Source organism: Rhipicephalus microplus, chromosome X (assembly GCF_043290135.1).
Source record: "Rhipicephalus microplus isolate Deutch F79 chromosome X, USDA_Rmic, whole genome shotgun sequence".
In the NCBI taxonomy this organism is placed as follows: domain Eukaryota; kingdom Metazoa; phylum Arthropoda; class Arachnida; order Ixodida; family Ixodidae; genus Rhipicephalus; species Rhipicephalus microplus.
Genome location: NC_134710.1, coordinates 148,842,734 through 148,862,931, shown reverse-complemented (window position 1 = coordinate 148,862,931; position 20,198 = coordinate 148,842,734). Strand labels below are relative to the sequence as shown.

At 45.2% G+C, this 20,198-nt stretch overlaps 2 protein-coding genes across 2 annotated transcripts in view; one reads left to right on the top strand and one right to left on the bottom strand.

Annotated features, from left to right (window-relative positions):
• Positions 1-11,490, top strand: part of LOC119177016 (lysosomal aspartic protease) — a 64,084-nt gene extending 52,594 nt beyond the window's left edge. The window contains exons 6-7 of the mRNA XM_037428364.2: positions 10,492-10,590; positions 11,228-11,490. Of these exons, the coding sequence (XP_037284261.2) occupies positions 10,492-10,590; positions 11,228-11,380 (252 nt within the window). The 3' untranslated portion in view covers positions 11,381-11,490. The remainder of the gene's footprint in view (positions 1-10,491; positions 10,591-11,227) is intronic.
• A 4,314-nt stretch (positions 11,491-15,804) lies between these two features.
• Positions 15,805-18,946, bottom strand: LOC142777003 (neprilysin-21-like). The gene is made up of 2 exons (XM_075881309.1): positions 18,786-18,946; positions 15,805-16,285 (listed from the first exon to the last, which is right to left on the bottom strand). Exons 1-2 carry the CDS (start codon positions 18,902-18,904, stop codon positions 16,078-16,080), a joined length of 327 nt encoding a protein of 108 aa, XP_075737424.1. The 5' UTR covers positions 18,905-18,946; the 3' UTR covers positions 15,805-16,077.
• Between the last annotated feature and the right edge of the window lie 1,252 nt (positions 18,947-20,198).

The window sequence follows — 20,198 nt, the reverse complement described above, 5'->3', positions numbered from 1 at the left end:
TGCCAATAACCTGAGCGGAGGTCAAGCGAGGAAAAATATTCTGCACATTGGAGACAATTGAGAGCGTCGTCTATGTGGGGAAGAGGGTAAACATCTTTCCTCGTTTAGTTGTTTAGGCGCCTGTACTCTACGCAGAACCAGATGGAACCATTGTTTTTTTGACAAGTACAACTGGGGAAGACAAACGACTATCAGAAGGCTTGATGACTCCACGATGTAGCATTTCGTCTACTTGTTCTGTAATTACGCGACGCTCCACCGGCGACACACAATAGGGGCGCTGGCGCAAAGAAGTACTCTTACCCATGGCAACTCTGTGAACAACGGTGTTCGTTCTTCCTAGCACCACTTTGGGAAAGTCAAACGAACGCCTGAATTCGTGCAACAAGGTAAGAAGCTGCTCTCATTGAGCCGGAGCGAGATGGCTGTCAATAGAACGGTGAAATGCATCCGAAGACACGTTGCCCGAGGCAAGGTGAGGAACCAACGCATTCAGCTCCATATTCGGCTTGGTGTTGAAGAGATCGACACAATAATAACGAGATGTAACAGGTAATCCTGCCAAGAAAAGTATAGGATATGTTTTTAGAAGTATTTGTAAATGTAAATGGGAAGAAATAAAAATCAACAAAAAGATAACTTGCCGTGGGCAGGGACTGAACCTGCGACCTTTTAATTACTCGTCTTATGCTCTAACAACTGAGCTACCATGGCGGTCATCCCCCGTCAACTTCATAGGGAATATGTGAGCATTAAACGTGAAAGCGTTAATCAACGCCACCAGTAACCATTGCGGCGAGTGTCGAACACTCTTTATTTGCGTGTTTGGCGTCACGTAGCACATGGACTTATTACCAGCTGGTAGTTGACCAAATATCCCTCGTATACTACCATCCGTGGTGGCACTCAAGGAGCACGATATCTGGACCCCTTCAAAGAGACTCATCAGGTGGTGCCACACGCCTTCACAACAAATGTTATAATGAGTCATGGGACAGAGAAATTTTTCTCGCGTTCTTGTGAAAGAACGTTTGCATACTTTAAGTAAAGCTTGCATTTTATGGGTATATCATTACAAATTGGAAGAAACACGCACCGAAAAACGCATCAGCGACCAATATCGCAGCACGGTTGCTGTGTACCGTGGTCTTCTATCCAGACTCAAAACATTTGTTTACTATATATATACGCAAATAGCTACAGCAAGGAAGTTCGGTTGTTGTGCTAGGAAGCTGTATACCTCTACTTCACAGTCATATCGTCTCGGTGGGCACAAAAAAGCGTGGGCAAAAAACAAAAAGCCAGACCACTAAACAGCCCACAGATGCTCCAGCTCACGTGCTGCTCTGGGAGCACATGCGTGCGCTCCTTGCGTTTTCATCACGGACGCTCAGGAACGGCAATCAGGAGAAGTGGACAGACGAGCCGGTGAACTTGTTCGCTGTGGGCTCGTGCACAACTGCAACGTCACAACTAAATTTCGATGTCTGCATTGTTTAGGGGCCTTTTAACAATTGAAGTTAAACGGTATGTCATTCTTTGAATGCTATGAGGCACAAAACATAACCATCAGTATTTGTTTCACTGAAGAAAACGACCAAACAAGCATAAAAACCATAATCTGCAAAATAGGCAAAATAGGTATTCTAAAAAATAGGCAACATTTTTTAATGCTTCGCATTAAAAAGTTTTGCCTATTTTTGCAAGAAGTTTTGCAATATGTCCTGTGAACGAAACCATTGCAAGAGCACCAAAACCTTAACATGTAAATTATGCCTTTCATGACATATATGACATGATTATCATGTTATGACTAATTACTTGTGCTCCTCCTACCGTCATGACATTTCATACCAATTTTGGTACCGATATCATTATCGAAACGGCCAGCAGAACTAAAAGTCGTCGATAATTATTAGCACTTGCGCCATGATGACTCATACAGGCAACACCAGAAGCGATCAGCTGATATGAAGCGCAGGTGCACGCGAGAATGGTAGCCCTGTACAGTGCTACTTAAATAAACTTCACCGGATGACACCTAAGTACAATTAACGTGAAACTAACGAAGCGACTGTGTCATATAAGTACATATCTAATTTTTATGAAGTCTAATAGCCCGTACTGCAACGACAACTGACTTTTCATTGTCATTAGGGACTATTCAAAAAGTCTGGTGGTTTTGGCGAGTTAAATCCCAAATATCAAACACTCAATCAATCTGTTTGAAAAGTAGTTCCGAGAATTGGCGTTACTCTGTGGTAGAATACTTGATTGCCACGCAGTATGCTGGTGTTCGATTTCTGCTGGGACCCTGACATTTATTCTTTGCACCCATCGGGTCAACGCTGCAGATGTCAGCTTTTTCTTAACGTCCATGCGTTAAAATTACCAATGTGTGTTCTCGCCGTTCCGGGTAGACACTAATGGTTCGTTCACACAGACCATTCTAGCCGCCGAAAGGGCACCAAATCCGATTCGGCGGCCACGAGCTTCGCCGAAGGGGTCCTCTCAGCGCCGATTGCTCTCGGAGTGATTTTTGCGGCGTCTGCCACCGAAGCGTTCGCCGCGAACCAAAAAGAAGGCTATAAGGTCCGTTCAATTTGCCTGCAACACATGAACCAGTTACGAGGCACATAGCCAATCGTTTCAGCAATGCAGCATTGACGACCTCTCAACCCTGCCATTCGTTTCGATAGGCGCTGAAGAGGTGCTGCAGTGGTTCACGATTTTTGGTTCACGAGGCGGCGCATAGGGTAGGTGTCGTACCCGCTTCTACTAACGAGGTTTCTTTTGCCAAGCTGTTTGCGCCTCAGAACTGTCCGCGTTTGCGGTTTTTCATCAATTTGGGTTCGTTGAATGGTGTAAATTAACCAAACAGAAGTGAGGTCTTCACTTTGTCGGCACATTATCATTCGTTTCGGATGTCGCACTGTGCCTGCACCGCTGGACTTGTGCTGCACGATTTCTACTTTATGCGTACAGTCGTCAACCGGTTCCGATTGGTGCAGGTGAATCGAACTAACCTATGGTTAAGAAGTTTTTTTTCTTAAACTGCGACCAAGCCTGACTTACTGGTCATGTCGCAGTGCACGCAACTGAATGTCGTGCGTACACAACGGGAGTAACCCACTCGGTGTATTACCTTACTTCATGTCCTGTTTCCATGGAGGACGTATAGCATTAGGCGTGATCGAACATGTCGCGTTCTTTCGGTGCAAGAGGAATCCACCAAGGCCGCTGGCGTCGATGGTTTTAGATGCGAAGTGGCTCTTTGACTAGCCTGTGTAACCCTGTCCGTCTGTGTCTCCGTGCCAAGGCACCGTGCCGCGCTCCCCTCGTCGCAGGTGCTGGGGCAGTGCCAAGTAGTTCACGCCTCCCCTCACAGTGCGCAGTGACGTCACTCTCTGCTCTGCCGGCCGTGCGTGCGACGCGTGTTCACTCTCCCTCGCTTCGCCCTCCCCACCACTCGCAACGTTCGAACGCACAGCAAGTGAACACTATTTTGGCTCGTTTATCTGTGATGGAGAGGACGCCGTAAAGCGAAGCTCCTTCGCCCACCGAAACATGCACCGAAGCGATTTGGTCTAACCCGCCCGTCACCGGCGTTAAAGCGTTAGCAGAGCCGATCGCGTTCGCGAATGGCGACGTCGCGCCTACAACACCGACGAGGCGTGAGCCAGGGAAGCCAGACCCAAGCGGTTGCAGTGAAAGAGTAACGACACCGATGAGGCGCTAGTTCAAAAACACCGATCGAATCTGCGCGCAACGCGGCTGCTTCTCATCGCATCAGAATTCCCTTTGGGAAGATGTCATTAACTTCTGTTTTTCGCACATTGCAAGACTGCGGCTTGCCAGCAAAGTAAGCAGTACTGGTTCTTCTAGCTTCCTGCATATGATAATAATAGAAGTCTACATGGTCGAATAGCGTAATGGCGTTAGCCAGCCGCGACAACAACCGAGTGCCAGTGCATCCATCCAGCGTTCGCCCCGTGCTAGATGATATATTCGGCGCAAGGGACACGTCCAGTGTGAACGACACTGTGGTTAGGTGACAGGAGAATTCCGCTCACTGTAGAAAGTGGATTCTCCAGTGTGAACTAGGTGTGTTAATCACCTGCACAATATACCCGCCCACAGGTATGTGCGACTGTCTTGCTGAAAGTGTTTAATGATGCACATTACGGGATTGTGCCATTATTCATATCTTGACCAGAGCGTCATACTCGTCAAACCATTTTACCCTCCTGTACTAATTTTGGTTCTGGTATAGTTAAGGAAGTCATCACGATAGCGCCTATACGTAAGCAGGCAGGCAGGCAGGCGGGCAGGCGGGCAGGCGGGCAGGTGGGCAGGCGGGCAGGCAGGCAGGCAGGCAGGCAGGCAGGCAGGCAGGCAGGCGGATAGATAGATAGATAGATAGATAGATAGATAGATAGATAAATAGATAGATAGATAGATAGATAGATAGATAGATAGATAGATAGATAGATAGATAGATAGATAGATAGATAGATACGGTCAAAGTCGCCGAAGTTGGACGTTTTCTTCAGTGAAACAAATACTGAGGGTTATGCTGTGTGCCTTATAGCATTCAAATAATGACATACCGTTTAACTTCAATTGTTAAAAGGCCCCGAAACAATGCAGACATTGAAATTTATTTGTGACGTTGCAGTTGTGCACGAGCCAACAGCGAACAAGTTCACCGGCTCGTCTGTCCACTTCTCTGAATGCCTTTCCTGAGCGTCTGAGGTGAACGTCCTCGCGTTCGAGGCTGTCACTTATGTTAGCCATGCAGTCCTGTCATACCATACCAGTGAAAATCGTGACATGCGTGCCATGGAAGTCATGACTCATGAGTTACTACGCGCCACGCTCATGGTGCGTTCGCAGTCGTTTCACTAGCTACACATATTCCCAAATTGGTATTACGGGACGTGAATGAAAGACGATGGTATATGACTGATGCAAAGATGACAACCGTGAAATGCGTGTTATGTAAGAACACATGTCTACATACGACGCTCATGATGCGCTCGCGGCCGTTTCGCTAGCTTCGCACTTACCAAGTTTGGCATTACGGGACGTGAATAGATGACGAAGGTAAATATGTTCAAATATGATAACCATGACATGCGTGTTATGTAAAACATGACTACATGCTACGCTCATAGCGCGCTCGCGGCCTTTTCGCTAGCTCCACATGTACCAAATATTGCATTACGTGACGTGAATGGACGACGAATGTAGATGACACTTCCTAACATGATAATCATGATATGCATGTGATGAAACACATGCCTAAACACTACGCTCATGGCACGCTCGCGGCCTTTTCGCAAGCTCCACATATGCCACATTTGGTATATATGGAGTAATATTTCAGTTCACAAGGCTTTAGCTTAGCGAGTGCGAGTTCTCCCTAATAAATCACGCAAAATATGTCTTTACCACTGTATATAGAAAAACGGGAATAATTGAAATTGCAGAGCAGCAGATAATTTCAAAACAAAATAGGCTTCGCCGAGTTTATTGTCATATGTATAGTTATTGCGTACTGTTTGTCTTCAATCAATTTGCAGCACATTGATAAATAAAAAGCCTGAACATATGCTCTCTTTCTCTTTTCGTAATAATTATTTAAAAGTTACTAGATTCGAGAAACTAAAGCGGGTCAAAAAAGAACTAGCATTGAGTGTCGCAATCATCTTTACTTGGGCATTTACAATTTGTTCCTAATTTATATATCTCAATTAAATAAACGCTAACCATATTTTCTATCCGCTTTATTTCCTGGGTTGTCATTTATGTTGGCGTTATTAAGGCTATGATTTCGTACGCACACACACACACACAAAAAGTTACAGCTTTGCCTCAAAGGCGAAGCAATGAACGCGATAATAAGAAATTAAAAAGTCACGCTCAGAATGGAAAGCAGATCAAAACGCGCCCCGCGTTTCTCACGCACAAATGACTCACGAAAACTGGGGGACCCTTAAGCTCCGCCTTTAAGAGTAGAACGCGATAGCGAAATCTGGCCCTTAATGCGCCCTTCAACCCCGCTAAGTGCATACTTAATTATATGTTTTGGCACACACACACACACACACACACACACACACACACACACACACACACACACACACACACACACACACACACACACACACACACACACACACACACACACACACACACACACACACACACACACACACTTGCGCAAGCGCGACGTATTTATAGTAATAGTACATGTTTTCGGTCTATTTAACAGCACTTTTATAACAACTTCATAAAAATATTGTACAGTGATATAGTCATATCTTCCTGTATTATGAACAACGCGTAGTATTTTGATTATGTGGGGTTTAACGTCCCAAAACCACCATATGATTATCAGAGACGCCGTAGTGGAGGGCTCCGGACATCTCGACCAACTGGGGTTTTTTAACGTGCACCCAAATCTGAGCACACTGTCCTGCAACATTCCGCCTCCATCGGAAATACAGCCACCGCAGCCGGGATTCCTTCCCGCGACCTGCGAGTCAGCAGCTGAGTATCATAGCTTCTAGACCACCGCGGTGGGGAACTGCGCGTAGGAGTGACACTTGTATTCGCAAATGGACACACTCTGTCGTCCGCCTTGCGTTAGTAATATGACAATTGTTCGACTTGTTCTTCTGGAGACCTCTTCCGGCTAACCGCAACAAGCATCGCCTAATGATCGGTGAAACGGCAACTGCAGTACTTCACTTCTTTAATAGTGCCATGAGAATGAAAAGCCAAATCTATGCCAGTGTTATGGTGCTGTTGTGCTATAGAACGGCACTCTGATGCAGTCGAGACATGTTTTTCACAATGTCTCCCAGATGGCACTTATGCACACACACACACACACACACACACACACACACACACACACACACACACACACACACACACACACACACACACACACACACACACACACGCACACGCACACGCACACGCACACGCACACACACACACACACACACACACACACACACACACACACACGTGCGCGGGCGCGGATGGTACATACTGGCTTTTTTCCTAAAGCAAGAGTAAAGTCGCTTGGCCTTCAAGATACACGCCGCGCGCTCGCCATCTCGGAGGCCATAAAGAGTCTAACAATGCCTCACAGATGGCAGCACATTATCTAGCGTTTGCTGCTTGCTTGATCAATAGCGATCGCCGTTTTTTTCTGCCTCGGTTGTGGAGCTGGCCTGAATGGTTTCTGTCCACAATGTGCGTCCATATAGCCATCAACTGCCGCAATAACATAATTCGTCCCGCCGGCGCGACTGGCGTCCACATACGCTGCTGGTTTCTTATCCAGTGCTTTTTTGAGTGATTGCTATTGTAACTACCATTGAGGGCACGAAATTTATTTTATCTGATTCGATATCGGCTATCAAAGCATATGCTGCAGGGTATACAAATAGAACGGCACTAAAAAAATTAGCACGACCTCAAGAAGAAATCAAGCTCCTTTGGGTTCCAGGCGATTGTGGGAACCCGGGAAATGAGGCCGCTCACCAGGCAGCCCGAGGGAACATAAACCGGGCAGTGGTGCGGTCCCACGAACTAAATCTGAATCACATGGCGTTCAGCTATGGAGAGCGGCTCAGCTGGCACCGAGAACAAAGAAGGCTTTATCCACCTCCAGATGAAGCATTAACCCAGGCCCAAGCGACTAAACTGCGAAGGGCTCCGACTCATTGTATACTCAGTCCGAGGATGCTGGCCGCAATAGTGAAAGATAAAAAGCTACAGAAGTGTATCAACTGTGACCTAGCACAGGCAGGACAAGACCACGTATTATGAGGTTGCCCCAACAACCCTCCACCCGAGGAGCTCCTGCAGCCATCTCTTTCACCGGAAGCATGGGAGAGGTCCTTAAGGAGCCCAAATTTCCATATATAGGCCAAGCTGGCAGACTGGTCTGCTAGTGTTCCGGCCCCTTGGGCCTCAACGTAGCCCCCGTCACACTTGGTTTCTCTTATTTCTCCTCCGCTTTCTAAATAATAAAGTTTATTCCTCCTCCTCCTTGCTTGATCATCGCCTCTAGAAAGACATGATATGTTTTCCGCTAGATTGACATGATTGTCCATTTTTAGAGTTGTTTTAAAGTTTCTGTGCGTTTTCAGTGGCGATGGCTGCACTATCCCGGACGTTTTCGACGTAGTTTGATGGCCTCCCAAAATGCGCCTACAAATCACCGAATGGACTCGTTTTCGTCGTGACACCTGTCAAACAAGATGCGTTGAGAAGACTTCTTCTACCTCATGACATTTATGTAGTGTTTTTTTCACCAGAACAGCTGCAAGGGACACCGTAGCTTTGTGGTTGGATACCTGCTTGCCACGCGAACAGGCCGTGTTCGATCCTAAGTGGGCCCAAAATTTTATTCTTCCTTTTATTTGCTGCTTTCTCAATTTTTCGCTCACAACCAATGGTACCGACGCCAACTTCAGAATTCCTGCGACACAAGTTTTCTAACGCAATCAAATTAAAACGTACACACAGGTACAGATGCACGCCAATGAGCACCTCAGTTGTCTTTTTGCTGTGTATGAAAAGCGCGCGCTTTTTGCAAACGGAGACTGCAATGACTGCAGTGACCTTTGTGCACCTGGCAACTACAACAAAATTGCTCCAGGTAAAGCCCGAGGCCAGCTAAGACGTACGATCTTCCTCTGCTCCTCCTCACCAGAGATAAGGACGTGCGAGGGAGCTTCTTCCCTCTTATAAGCGGGGCAAAATACGCGTGGGAGATTAGAGCGCACACCGCCGCGCGATGTGGTGACGCGCGCTCATTCCGCCATCTTGCTTATAATGCTGAAAACACAATAATTCCCCCCTCCCCCCCCCCCCCCCCCGAGATGCCCGACAGCAGCGGTAAGTGGTAGATATAAATAGCGTGCCGTTTCAACGGTGGAGGACGTGCTGCGTGCTGGCTCAGTAGTTAACGCCTCGCACTCTCGTTTGAGTGTACCTAAGATCGATTCCGCGCGCCGGAGTCTTTTTTTCTGTGTTTTTTCTTGCAGTTTTCTATATATAAATACGCCGACGCCGGCGGCAAAATCCAGCCGAGGGTGTCTACATAATTGATATTGCAATAAAACACCCGAAGTTATTGTCTAGCAATACGATTCTTAATGTGCTGCGCAAAAACAACGAACGGAAACACGAAGTAGAGAAAAAGAAAGACAAGCGCATACTATCAACTGAAGCTTTATTGCAAGACCAAGGCAATATATAAACGAAAGGATAAAAGCAAGGGAGGGCAAAAGGGGAGGAAAAAAGGCATGAGGGGCCAAATCAACAATAGCTAGGCGACATCAAGAATAGCACCCACACACAAAACTCAGAAAGCTCAACTCCTTATCGTGTATGGCTACAGAGGCAACACTGGCGCACGACTCAGAGATCTTGGGAATATGCGCTGCCCTACCCTTTCCTTTATATATTACGTCGGTGTTGCAATAAAGCTTCAGTTGATAGACTGCGCCTGTCTGTCCTTTTTCTCTGTTTCGTGTTTCCATTCGTTTTTTGTGCAGTACATTATAAATCAGTAACTTGCCCAACTAGCCATTCTAGCAATACGACCTTCGCCCCAAAGAGGGTGCAGCATATAAAGCCGTGGCCTCGGTTGCAGAACTCGCTCAACGATTTGTACAGATTAACGACAAAAGCTACAGGGACAGCAGGGAGATGTCAATTCAAAGTTCTTCATTTTTTTTGTTTGGCAGAAACCTACGACAGCAAGAAATAATGACCCCAAGGAGACAACACGTAAAGCTTTTGGAGTTTTAAAAGAAATATAACTTGCTCGCCATGAGGCGCACAGGTAGTCAGACCTGAATTCCTTCTTCATCTTTTCTGAAGTGAAGGATCCTTCGCCAACCTCTTCGCGTTTTGGTGATAACGGCAGCTGCTGCTTGTCTTGTTGAAGAGGTCGCACCATTGCCGGCCTATAGTCTCTGCAGTCAAGCTATGCCATGGGGGGGATCATATATATATATATAGGCCTCCGAGACATGTATGTTGAAAAATATGCATCAACCTCATGAATATTGTACGCATTAGAGCAAGTGGATAGAAGACACACGTGAAAGCACGTGGCGTCTCGCACACCTGAACATTATGTGTATAAGAATAAAATAATATATAATAAAAATAAATTAAATATATCAAGGCCTCCGCTGAGGCATATAGTGAAAATGTAGCCGTACAAAATGTGACATTGTATCATACCCTCAGTACATAACATACCTAAACTACAGCAGCACACAGCGTATCACATAATACAGTGAATTGTAGTACTAAAATGCAGCATTAGTAAAGAAAGCAACACTAGTACACATAATGCATATAATAAGGCATATTATACACAATGAAGCTTCACTGTATGTGTGTGCCGAATTTGTCACAATTCTTTCGCTCTTTTTCTTTCTTCTCAAGCTCGTCGTAGACTGCGGAAGCCTCCGCACTATGCCGAAGATTGCATTCATAATCGGAGGGAAGCGGTACGTGCTGAGACCGAAAGACTACATTCTCCAGGTAATGGATGTCTGAATTTATCTTCGTTTTATTCGCTTTCAGCTTGAATTGCAAGAGAAGAAGCATGCTACACATGTTTGAAGAAAGGTCGCTGACTTGGGTCACAACTCGTATATAGATTGCTTTGAACTGTTCTGTTTTTTTTTCTTTGACAACTTAAAAAAGTAAAAATTTCTGAAGCTCACGCGGCTACTCGGTTTAAGCGTGTTTCAAGAAACATGGGTTAATTTGAACTTACGATAAAATGAAAGACCAGAACTATTTCGAAGAACACCCGTCTTGACATTTACTGGCTGCTTAGCACAGTGGGATAATAATCGGAACAAACATTTCAATATGATCTCGTAGTGCACCTTCACTAAAAGCGCGACAAGTGTGTGCACTGAGCAATTACGATCGTTACTGCAATTACGGCTGGATGCACGGATTTCACAATAGCTAAAGCGGAAGCGCTGTTACTACAACACCACTACAACAATAACAAAAAAAGTTCTTTTTCAGCTGGAAGATGTGTTCGCAAATAAAACGAGCATGTTTAAAAAAACAAACAAACATGAGGGATGGTCTACAATGCTGTTCCCCTTAACATCTCACATGTCGCGGTGATATAAACAGTGCGATTTTCTTCCCGGTACAGTGGGAGCTGAATGGCGAAAAGACGTGCCTGAGTGGATTCATGGGCCACGACACAAAGAATTCGCTCTGGATTCTGGGAGACGTGTTCCTCGGACGCTACTACACCGTGTTTGACCGCGGAAACGACCGTCTGGGATTCGCCAAGGCACGTTAGCCACCTCTTTTCGAGGTCCACTGTGGGGGACAGATATGAGGCACTGGTCTCCTTGATGCTTTTCAAGCCACTGCGAGTCAGTTCGTAATAAATACATGGTTGGCCTATGATTACTGCATGTTCGCCGAAGCTCACCTTCTTCTTCTGCCACCACCGGTAGGTAGTAAAACGTTACATTTGGAGCCGAAAGGGCACTTGAAAGATTACGATTGTGTCTTCGTGTGATACGAGTGATAAGAAACTACTTTCGCATAACGCAAAAAGCGGGCTCAGCTGAACACACCTAATGGCTTGTGCAGAAAAGAATGGATGTGATAGAATTGTGCCCGAGTCTTTGCAAGATGCATGCATTGTAATATACTTACTTAAGAAATTAAGAATGATGTCTATGAAGCATTCATTGAAAGTATAGTATAGGGGCTGCAAATCGCTTTGCCAACGTTTTATATCACTTCAAACACCTTCTGCTAATTGCAAAAGTATAGCATGGGAGCAACACAGCTGTCATATAACTGTATAGCTTCCTTGCTTTGTGCCATGTGAACAGCTAAGATGAGGCAGAGAAAGACAATAGTTAGCTTTAGTTGTCAAAGCCAAGATATAAGTAGGACACAAGACTTATAGATAGGTGGGGCTTCAGATTAACTTTGATGACCTGAGGTTCGTTAACGTGACTTAAACCTGAGTACATGGGTGTACTTGCATTTGACCTCTCTCAAGGTGAAACATTACGGCTAGGAATCAAATTAGCCCGCACCATCATGCTCAGCGGCGAGACAATATATCACCTAGGGAACGACCGTGGTTGGAAACCGAAATTAAGTATGTTATACAGCCACACCTTGCGGCCCGGCTCTCCGTGTTAAATGCGAGGACTGTTCGCAGCACGATGTATCGAAGCCTCTTAGGCCATCCTCCCACAGGGGCGTATTCTGCCTCAGGTTTTGCACAAACCGTTGGCCTTCACGACAGTCGGGGAGAGAAGCGAAGGTGCACTGCTCCCGGCTGGGCCGACTTGGCTGACTAGGTGACGTGACGCCCATTTCAGTTACACCATCCCCATCAAGTACAGCGTACCTGGCATAGTTATTGAACTCGTATGTGTAATACATATTAAGAAATAACTACTACACATAAATACATACTGCTAGACATAATAATAAATCATATCCTCGACATATATAGGAGCGAGAATTAAAGACACTATTTTGTGTTATGCAGACGACCCAAAATTAGCAACAGAAAGCATAAAAGGCAAAAAAGTAACCTTAATTCTGATAGTAAAAGAAGAAAGCCTGAAGGCTCGTCATTAAAAAAATAACTACTAAATCAATGATAACAGATGAACAACAAGTCATTCAAATAGGCAATGGCGTTACAGTTAACGAGCATCTGTACATTTTTTTCCAGTTTCCAAAACAGACAAAGGTTGCATCTCTGAGAAACATATGCAGTGAATATAGTACTTCAAAAATAGAGCAATATGCGTGGACCTTTAGAGATTATCAATGACAAATATGTCAGCAATAAAAGTAAGATTCGTCTGATTAACGGCCTAGCTTTTCCCATGCTGACGTGCTTGTGCGAGTAGTAGAAACGAGAGGTTGATTCTTTTGAGAAATGGTGCTGGCGAAGAGTTGTGAAAAGCGCCTGGTCAACCTAGCAAATAATTATCTCGGTCATAAAAGAGATCGATCCTCAATGTTTTTTTTTTTCAAAGTAGTGGTCCTAAAATAAACTTTTCAAGTTTCAGTACTTTCAGGTGAGCTACCATCGCAATGAATCAAAGATTTATAGCCGCAAAAGATGAACGTAGTAGAAAACGATGCTGGCCGTGTGTCTGTGCACAAGATGGTACTTAGAAAACTAAACAAGAATGAAAAAAAGGTGAGCCTCGTATAAATAAATGAAAGAGGTCTCACTGGCGCCGTTTATACACTCAAGAAGTCACCAGGAGTTGTCTCTGACACTATGTTACACAACAACAACAACAACAACAACAACAACAACAACAACAACAACAACAACAACAACAACAACAACAACAACAACAACAACAACAACGACGACGACGACGACGACGACGACGACGACGACGATGACTACATCAGCAACAACAACAAAAACAAGAACAACTAGAACGTACATGTCATCGCTGACCACAGCAACAACAAGAACAACAACAACGATGACGGCTACGACAGCAACAACAAGAACAAAAAAAGGAACAACTAGAACATGTCATCACAATGTGTTATTTGTGAGTCTGTTTACACGAGAGCAAACATCAGAAAAGCTTTAATTGTGAAAACACTCTAGGGCATCAAACGCCACATATTTTATTGAAACCAGGAATGTCATACCTATAAAGACATCGTGCGTGGTGCATAATAAATATCTTTCACAATTTGTTTTGCGTATCTGTGCTTTGCAACCCAAACATCACCGATAACTATAGTTTGTGGTCGGTCTGCAGAAGTGATAAAGTTTGGAGGATCAAATATTAGGACTCGAGAGGTTTTTGTCAACAAATTATTTCGCCAAGTGAAAATTAAATGCGATACAAACCATGCATGCACCGTTCCGCTTCCGCCTTTAGAATCAAACAAACAACAACAAAAAAGTACCGCCTTGATGTCCAAGCGCACCGGTGCACAAATTTACACTTGCCTGCACCCCAAACGTGGCTACGCTTGGGAAGCACGGCGCAAATTGCAACCACGTGCCTCACTCTCATCCTAGACCTCTGCACGGTAGACCTTTCTTAAACGAGGTCAGCGAAGCTTGTGCACTGGGTAATTGCAGCCACTTTCACGGCGTTTGCGCATCACGATAAACGCGACGAATTACTGTCCACAGAGGAGGTAGCGGAACATAACAGCTTGGTCCTGGTATCCGTTTTGTGAGCTTTTTAAACATTTATGAATCTGGCCATGCCTGCGGACCAACGTATAGGCCTTGCATACGCAAGAGCTTTTGCGCGGAGAAGAGGAAAACAGGGTAGTTTATTACGATGATGCCTTGGACGTAATACTCGCTCGACGAGTTCTGCAGATTGACCACCGAAGCCATGGCGACAGCATGCAGGAAGAGTTGGCTGAACAACACTATGCATTCGTTTTTGTTTTGCTGTGGACTTACCCCGTTCTCTTTCTCCACACAAGCACGCCCGAGCTTACCTCTGGATAGTATTTCGCAACCAGGGGCACAAGATCAATTTGGATAGTGGGCATAGGCGAATATGGGCGATAAATGACTTATTATACGAAACAAAAGCTTGCAGAGTTAGGCGCATTCTTTTGTTGCATCTTTCATTGCATAACGTTGAAGAGGTCCGGTCGGAATGCTTGCATTTGAACACCTTCATTCTCGAGGCCACGCTAGCTGCAGGAACCTATACACCTATCTTATGTTTGTAAACAAAAGTAGGCGCTATCGATATATGAAAGTTCTTGTAGCTACGTCACGGCGCGTAGGCTCCGCCCAGCTGACCAGCCAAAAGCACGCCACCACCCTCTATGATCACGTGACAACTGATGCAGCAGAGGCAAAAGCTGCCTCTGAGGACGGCGTGTAAGGACGCCTCCCACGTGCTTACAAGCGGCGGCCACAACAGAGGTAGTTGCAGTGGCTGCAGGAGGGGCCCTGAAGGTACCACATGAGCCTTGTTGATGAGTATCTGTAGCTTTAGAACCTCACTAAAACATGAGGTATTTTAAGGGTAGGAATGTGGCTCATTTGCAATATGTAATCGCCATTGTGGCAGTGCACGTCGCACGTGTACGTTTTATTTGTTAACTAATGCAAGAGAACAGACCCAGTTCAGCAAGAAGCTCAAGGATACGGTATGTTAATGTACGGCGTAAAAATACATATCCAGAAATTGTTTCAGTATATTCTCACATATAACAAATGTGCCGAAGACGTTCATTCAAACAATCAGGGGTGACCTCGGTGACACTCATTCTCAATACGCTTGCAATAACGCTTAAACTACAAGCTGGGGACCATGCAGTTACGAACCTTTGAGGTCAGCAGCTCAATTTTTACGCTTCAGTCAAGGTCGTGAAGTGCGTACTTACCGTTAACAGACTCAACAAGTTTCCCGATTACTGTTTTTCTGTGAATTCTCAAAGACGTGAAAAGTTCGTAAAGCGCACCGCAGCCACAACAGCCATGATGGATACACGGTGTGTCATCGCAGCCGCATATTAGAAATATATAACTAACAATACTGCAGGCCAACATGGTCCGAGCAGAAGTGGAACTACAGCGCCATATGACACGACAGCCACACAGCACGACATTCCTGCGCTGTTCTCTTGCTTGAAGTTTCCTCTTATGTCTTCCATCAGTGTTTGATTGAGAAATTATTCCATATTCGAAGGCCACATTTCTATTTCACTATTTCACAAAGTATAACTACTGCAACGCCCTTGCTATTCATAAACCACTGTAGCATCGAGGAAAGTAAAACAATTATAAGATATTCTGTCTACTAATGTACCGAAGATTTGATATTATGCGCAGCTGCTACATGGAAAAATAACAGAATGTGATCCTTAACTAAAAGTATCAAGCGCCGACAGTATTGGTTATGCGCACGAATACGTCTGAGCTGTAGACCAATGTCTAAGTGCTGTAGGTTCATCGAACTGAAGAAGGCAAGACGGCGCACTCCTCCCGGTCGTTGTCAGTCAGCTGCACTTTTCTTCTGGATTCATTGATGTGCCCGGACCACACTTGTAAGCTTCGGCGAACTGAGGTACGTTGCGTAAGAGCGCGTTGACACGGTGGCGACTAGCGAAGCGCAGCTCTCCGCACGCGTTGACAGCGTATAGCACAAAAAAGAGCTGCATGGCACTCAGATGTTCGACACCATCAAATCGGTGGTCACTGACCAACCTGCGAGGGGCCAAGGCAGCACGCTTAGGATGCACACGTTTTGTTTGGCGTGACAGGAATGAAATAGGCACTCAGTCCTCTATACATATTGCAGACAAAACTTTCACAAAATAAAGGAAAAACCAAAATAATCAGGAGCGTTTCGCAGCACGTTTCAACTACAGACTGATGATTCACTGTGATCTAATATATGAAGTACACATGGCCAGTGCTGTTCCAGCATTGCAGCATATTGAAGCAATAATGCAAACTTATTTGGAGCGAAGCTCTTAAGGCGAGCAACCGCCGACACCGCCTGAGCTCCCTGCACCGGGTAAGCGAGCCCAGCAAAAGAAGAAAAAAAAAAGGCCTCGTATCTGCATGTCAATCTGCAAATGTCCTCCAAAGACGCTAGTTTTGCGTGTGGAGAGAGTGAACATAACATTTATTTGATGTTCTGCACAAGAAAATCGGTAAATGGTATTCTGAAGGCGCTGCGTTAGAGTGCCTCGAGCGTGCAGCGGAGGCGAACGAGCGCATCAAGTCACGTCACACGTGAGACGCGAGTGCCATCTGGCAGTTGTCCCGGAAAACGAATTGCGTGACTCTGAGACGCATGTGCGTGCCCGTCTCAGAGTTGATAAGGGGATAAGAACACATGGAGACGCGTAAGTGCCCCCATAGAGTTTCCCACAATACTTACTAGAGGGAACTCTGGCGCTAGTGTCTATGGGAGTTGCAACACAAGGCGCTTCAGCGAGCATGAGAATGATGGGTAGTACACACATTTGTCTAATTTTCGTACTTCTGGCCTGCTTCTGGCTCCGTGTGTGTACGTGTGGCTTGGAGCTGTTTTTTTCACGAAAACATAAATTAGCAAATGTTCACCGTTTGCGCTTCACAACCTTATTCTTTTAAGCTTACCATTTTGAATCAAGTCCCTAAGTTCAAACGGGTTTGTTCTTTCTTTCAAAACAAAACCATAACCAGTAATAAACGAAGCCGCGAGTACGATTCGCCGCCCGAAAGTACGAAGACTAGCCAAATGTGTGTACTACCCATCATTCCCATGGTCGCTGAACGATCGCCGCGCCAGAGTGCCCTCTAGTTAATTTTGGGAAACTCTATGGGTGTCACCACCATTTTGTCTTAGCAAAGCGTTGGAAACATTCGCCTTTTCGTGCAAGCGTTGTATGGTCAGCGCAGCGTGATAAGCGCTACGGTCCTTGAAATTACTTATGTATGCCTTTTCTAGTAAAAGACGCACATGCGGTGTATATACGTGTTGTTACGGTGCCCTAGACATGCGCAATAATTGCTTTTTAATTGACAATTGCACAAGTATGAACGCATAAGCTTGAGCAACATTGGTGGGCGCTGCGGATGGGGTCGGCCGTTTCAAGCACCCGGTGCCGTTAAGAGTAGACAAACAGACAAATGTACAGACAGACAGACAGACAGACAGACAGACAGACAGACAGACAGACAGACAGACAGATCAAAATTTTTGCGTTGAAGGTCCCCAAGAAAGACTATCGTCTTTAGAAGTGGACGCTCCGGCTCAGCGGGAGCGCAGGCATGGCGGCAGACGACTCCGCGCTGTCCCGCGCACACCATGGACTCACTCAGTTGTTCCCGCTACCGAGCGCAACAGACGCTCTCTCCACCCGCTCCCCACCCTACCGCCTTCATGAAAGCCACCAGTGAAATCAGGGGCATAGTTGCTGGCGTCCAATTTCTGAGGAGCTTCGCACATCGGTTGCATCTGTGCGTGCAGCAAGTGCTAGTTTTTCTGTTGTGTTTCTACTCCGTGGTTTCTTGCGTCAAATTTGTGTCATAGCCTTGACAAAGGCGAAAACTCACAATTTCTTATTACTCTCCACTGTCCATAGTCACACCCTCGTTTATGGGAGGTCTCTTGGTTTACGTTTGGAAACGCATTTTTTGCTCCGACATGACTTACTCAATTCCGGTAAACATGATTCGATGAGCCTGCTGAAAAGAAGGTGGTCTTAGTTGGGCTGTACTCATGAAGCAAAAAAGGAACATCGGCAGATGAGGAATGCGCCTTTTCCTCCAATTGGTGTGCTTCTTTTTTATGTTGCGGTGACCTATCACGGTCACGTAGTTTTTTTGCAGGTCATTAACGCACATGCTCATCGATGAAGAGTTCGCAAAGCGATGTCGTATCGGGGCCCAAAACAGCATGACAATGTTATACAGCCCCACAAAATACTTATTATACGCAAAGAAATCTATTCTCATCGATAGCTATTCTTACTGCTATACAGATAAGTGAGCTTCCATTGTCGATTCCATTCAGAACAAGGCACTTTCCGAGAAGTGAAACATATCTGCTAATATTTGAAGTAACGCTGAATGCAGAAGAACGGAAACGATTTACGTTATATTAACATAGGGCATTTTAGTGCCACAATAGTTTCTTGGCTTCATAGACTTTTTTTATGGTCGAGAAAGTGGTCGATCTGGCCCCGAAGTTGAGAGAAAATTGTCTACTCACGTTAGTGCTTCCTTGCGGAATGCTTTGAGAGCCCCTCGCAGACCATGAAGATCAGTGGCCGATATCCCGGATGCTGGATCCTTTCGCCTCAGGCAAGCCGACAATGTGTCGAAGCTCATGACGAGCGAGTCTGCTGAGCCGGGAGTCACTCGCGCAAAGTCGACAGTCTGCACATGTTCGGAGCGTCTCGTAGTGAACTCGACTGGGAAGACGTGTGCTCATACACGGACAGGTATACTTGTGGTGCATATAAGTTTTACTTTCTCTGCGAATGAGTGAAGGTCAAATGTACAAAGAGCATTTTTCTAAATTCTATGCTTAGTTTTGAATTATTTAAACATGGTATATCGCGTAGCGTAATTAAAAGTCGCACGCGTGCAAACGTATTCCAGAAGCACAAAAACTACATAAAGTGTCCTTAAGAGACATCACCGCGTATTTTGATAAAGTGACAAAGGTGTCGACGAAAAAAGGCTGGTATCTGATCTTGACATCTCAAAAAAGTGGACAGTTGCTACCAAAATTAAGTTTAATCGATAAAAGTATGAGAATGTGTGTGTGCGACCACTTCCATAATATTCTTGACCATGCCTACTCATCAGAGTGTCAATTGTTTACTGATGCGTTCAAGAAAATTGAAGCATAGTAGTGATCTCTTATTTAATCATGACAGGCGCAAGTTCGGAAAAGAACGGTGCCGAAAGAACTTTTTTCAACTGAAGGTAATCACTACCAACGATTCTAAAATGAAGTTTTATATTTAATATTGTACGGTGGAAAAGGACGCAGGCACAGAAGCGAAATTCACAGCTTCTGGAATTCCACCTCGGGCAAATCACAAATGGCGCACTGCACAAGGTACTAATGCTGTAGAGTACTTGACGAACGGCAGAGATTTTGAGAACGGCAGAAAAATGATCGAAGCCCTTAACACGGGGCCTCTCATAGCTTACGTTATGGTTCTTTTAATCAATCAATCAATCAATCAATCTTTAATTATCAACCATCCATTCAATCAATCGATCGATCAACCAATCATTTTCTCGAGTATAGTATAGACCCTTAAACTCGGGCATTACACAAGATTAGAATTTTCCATAGTTTAAAACGTGATGGTGCTTGGACATCACGTCTTACTCTTACATGAGCGGCCTTTCTGCCCCTGCATTTGTTTTGTGCTTACAGCGCTAAGCTCCCGTCACCTTCCTGCGCAGAGTTGGCCAGTATTCTACAGCGTCATCGCGGTAAGCAAGAGCGTAGTGTCTTGTTGAATAAGGACGATTTCCCGTCAACCATCCCAAACTTGGTGCTCGTAAAAATTAATTTATATAAAAAATTGAGAAACATGCACATATATAAACATTATATTTATAGTATATTTCCGGAATATTTTTAGTGGTGAAATTTTTTTGA

Bases quoted from the DNA above. Each gene is read 5' to 3' on its own strand.
- LOC142777003 (XM_075881309.1), bottom strand. From the start codon at position 18,904: ATGAGCTTCGACACATTGTCGGCTTGCCTGAGGCGAAAGGATCCAGCA. The intron at 16,286-18,785 runs GTGAGTAGACAA...GGCCCCTCGCAG, and splicing joins TTCCGCAAGGAAGCACTAAC to GTTGGTCAGTGACCACCGAT.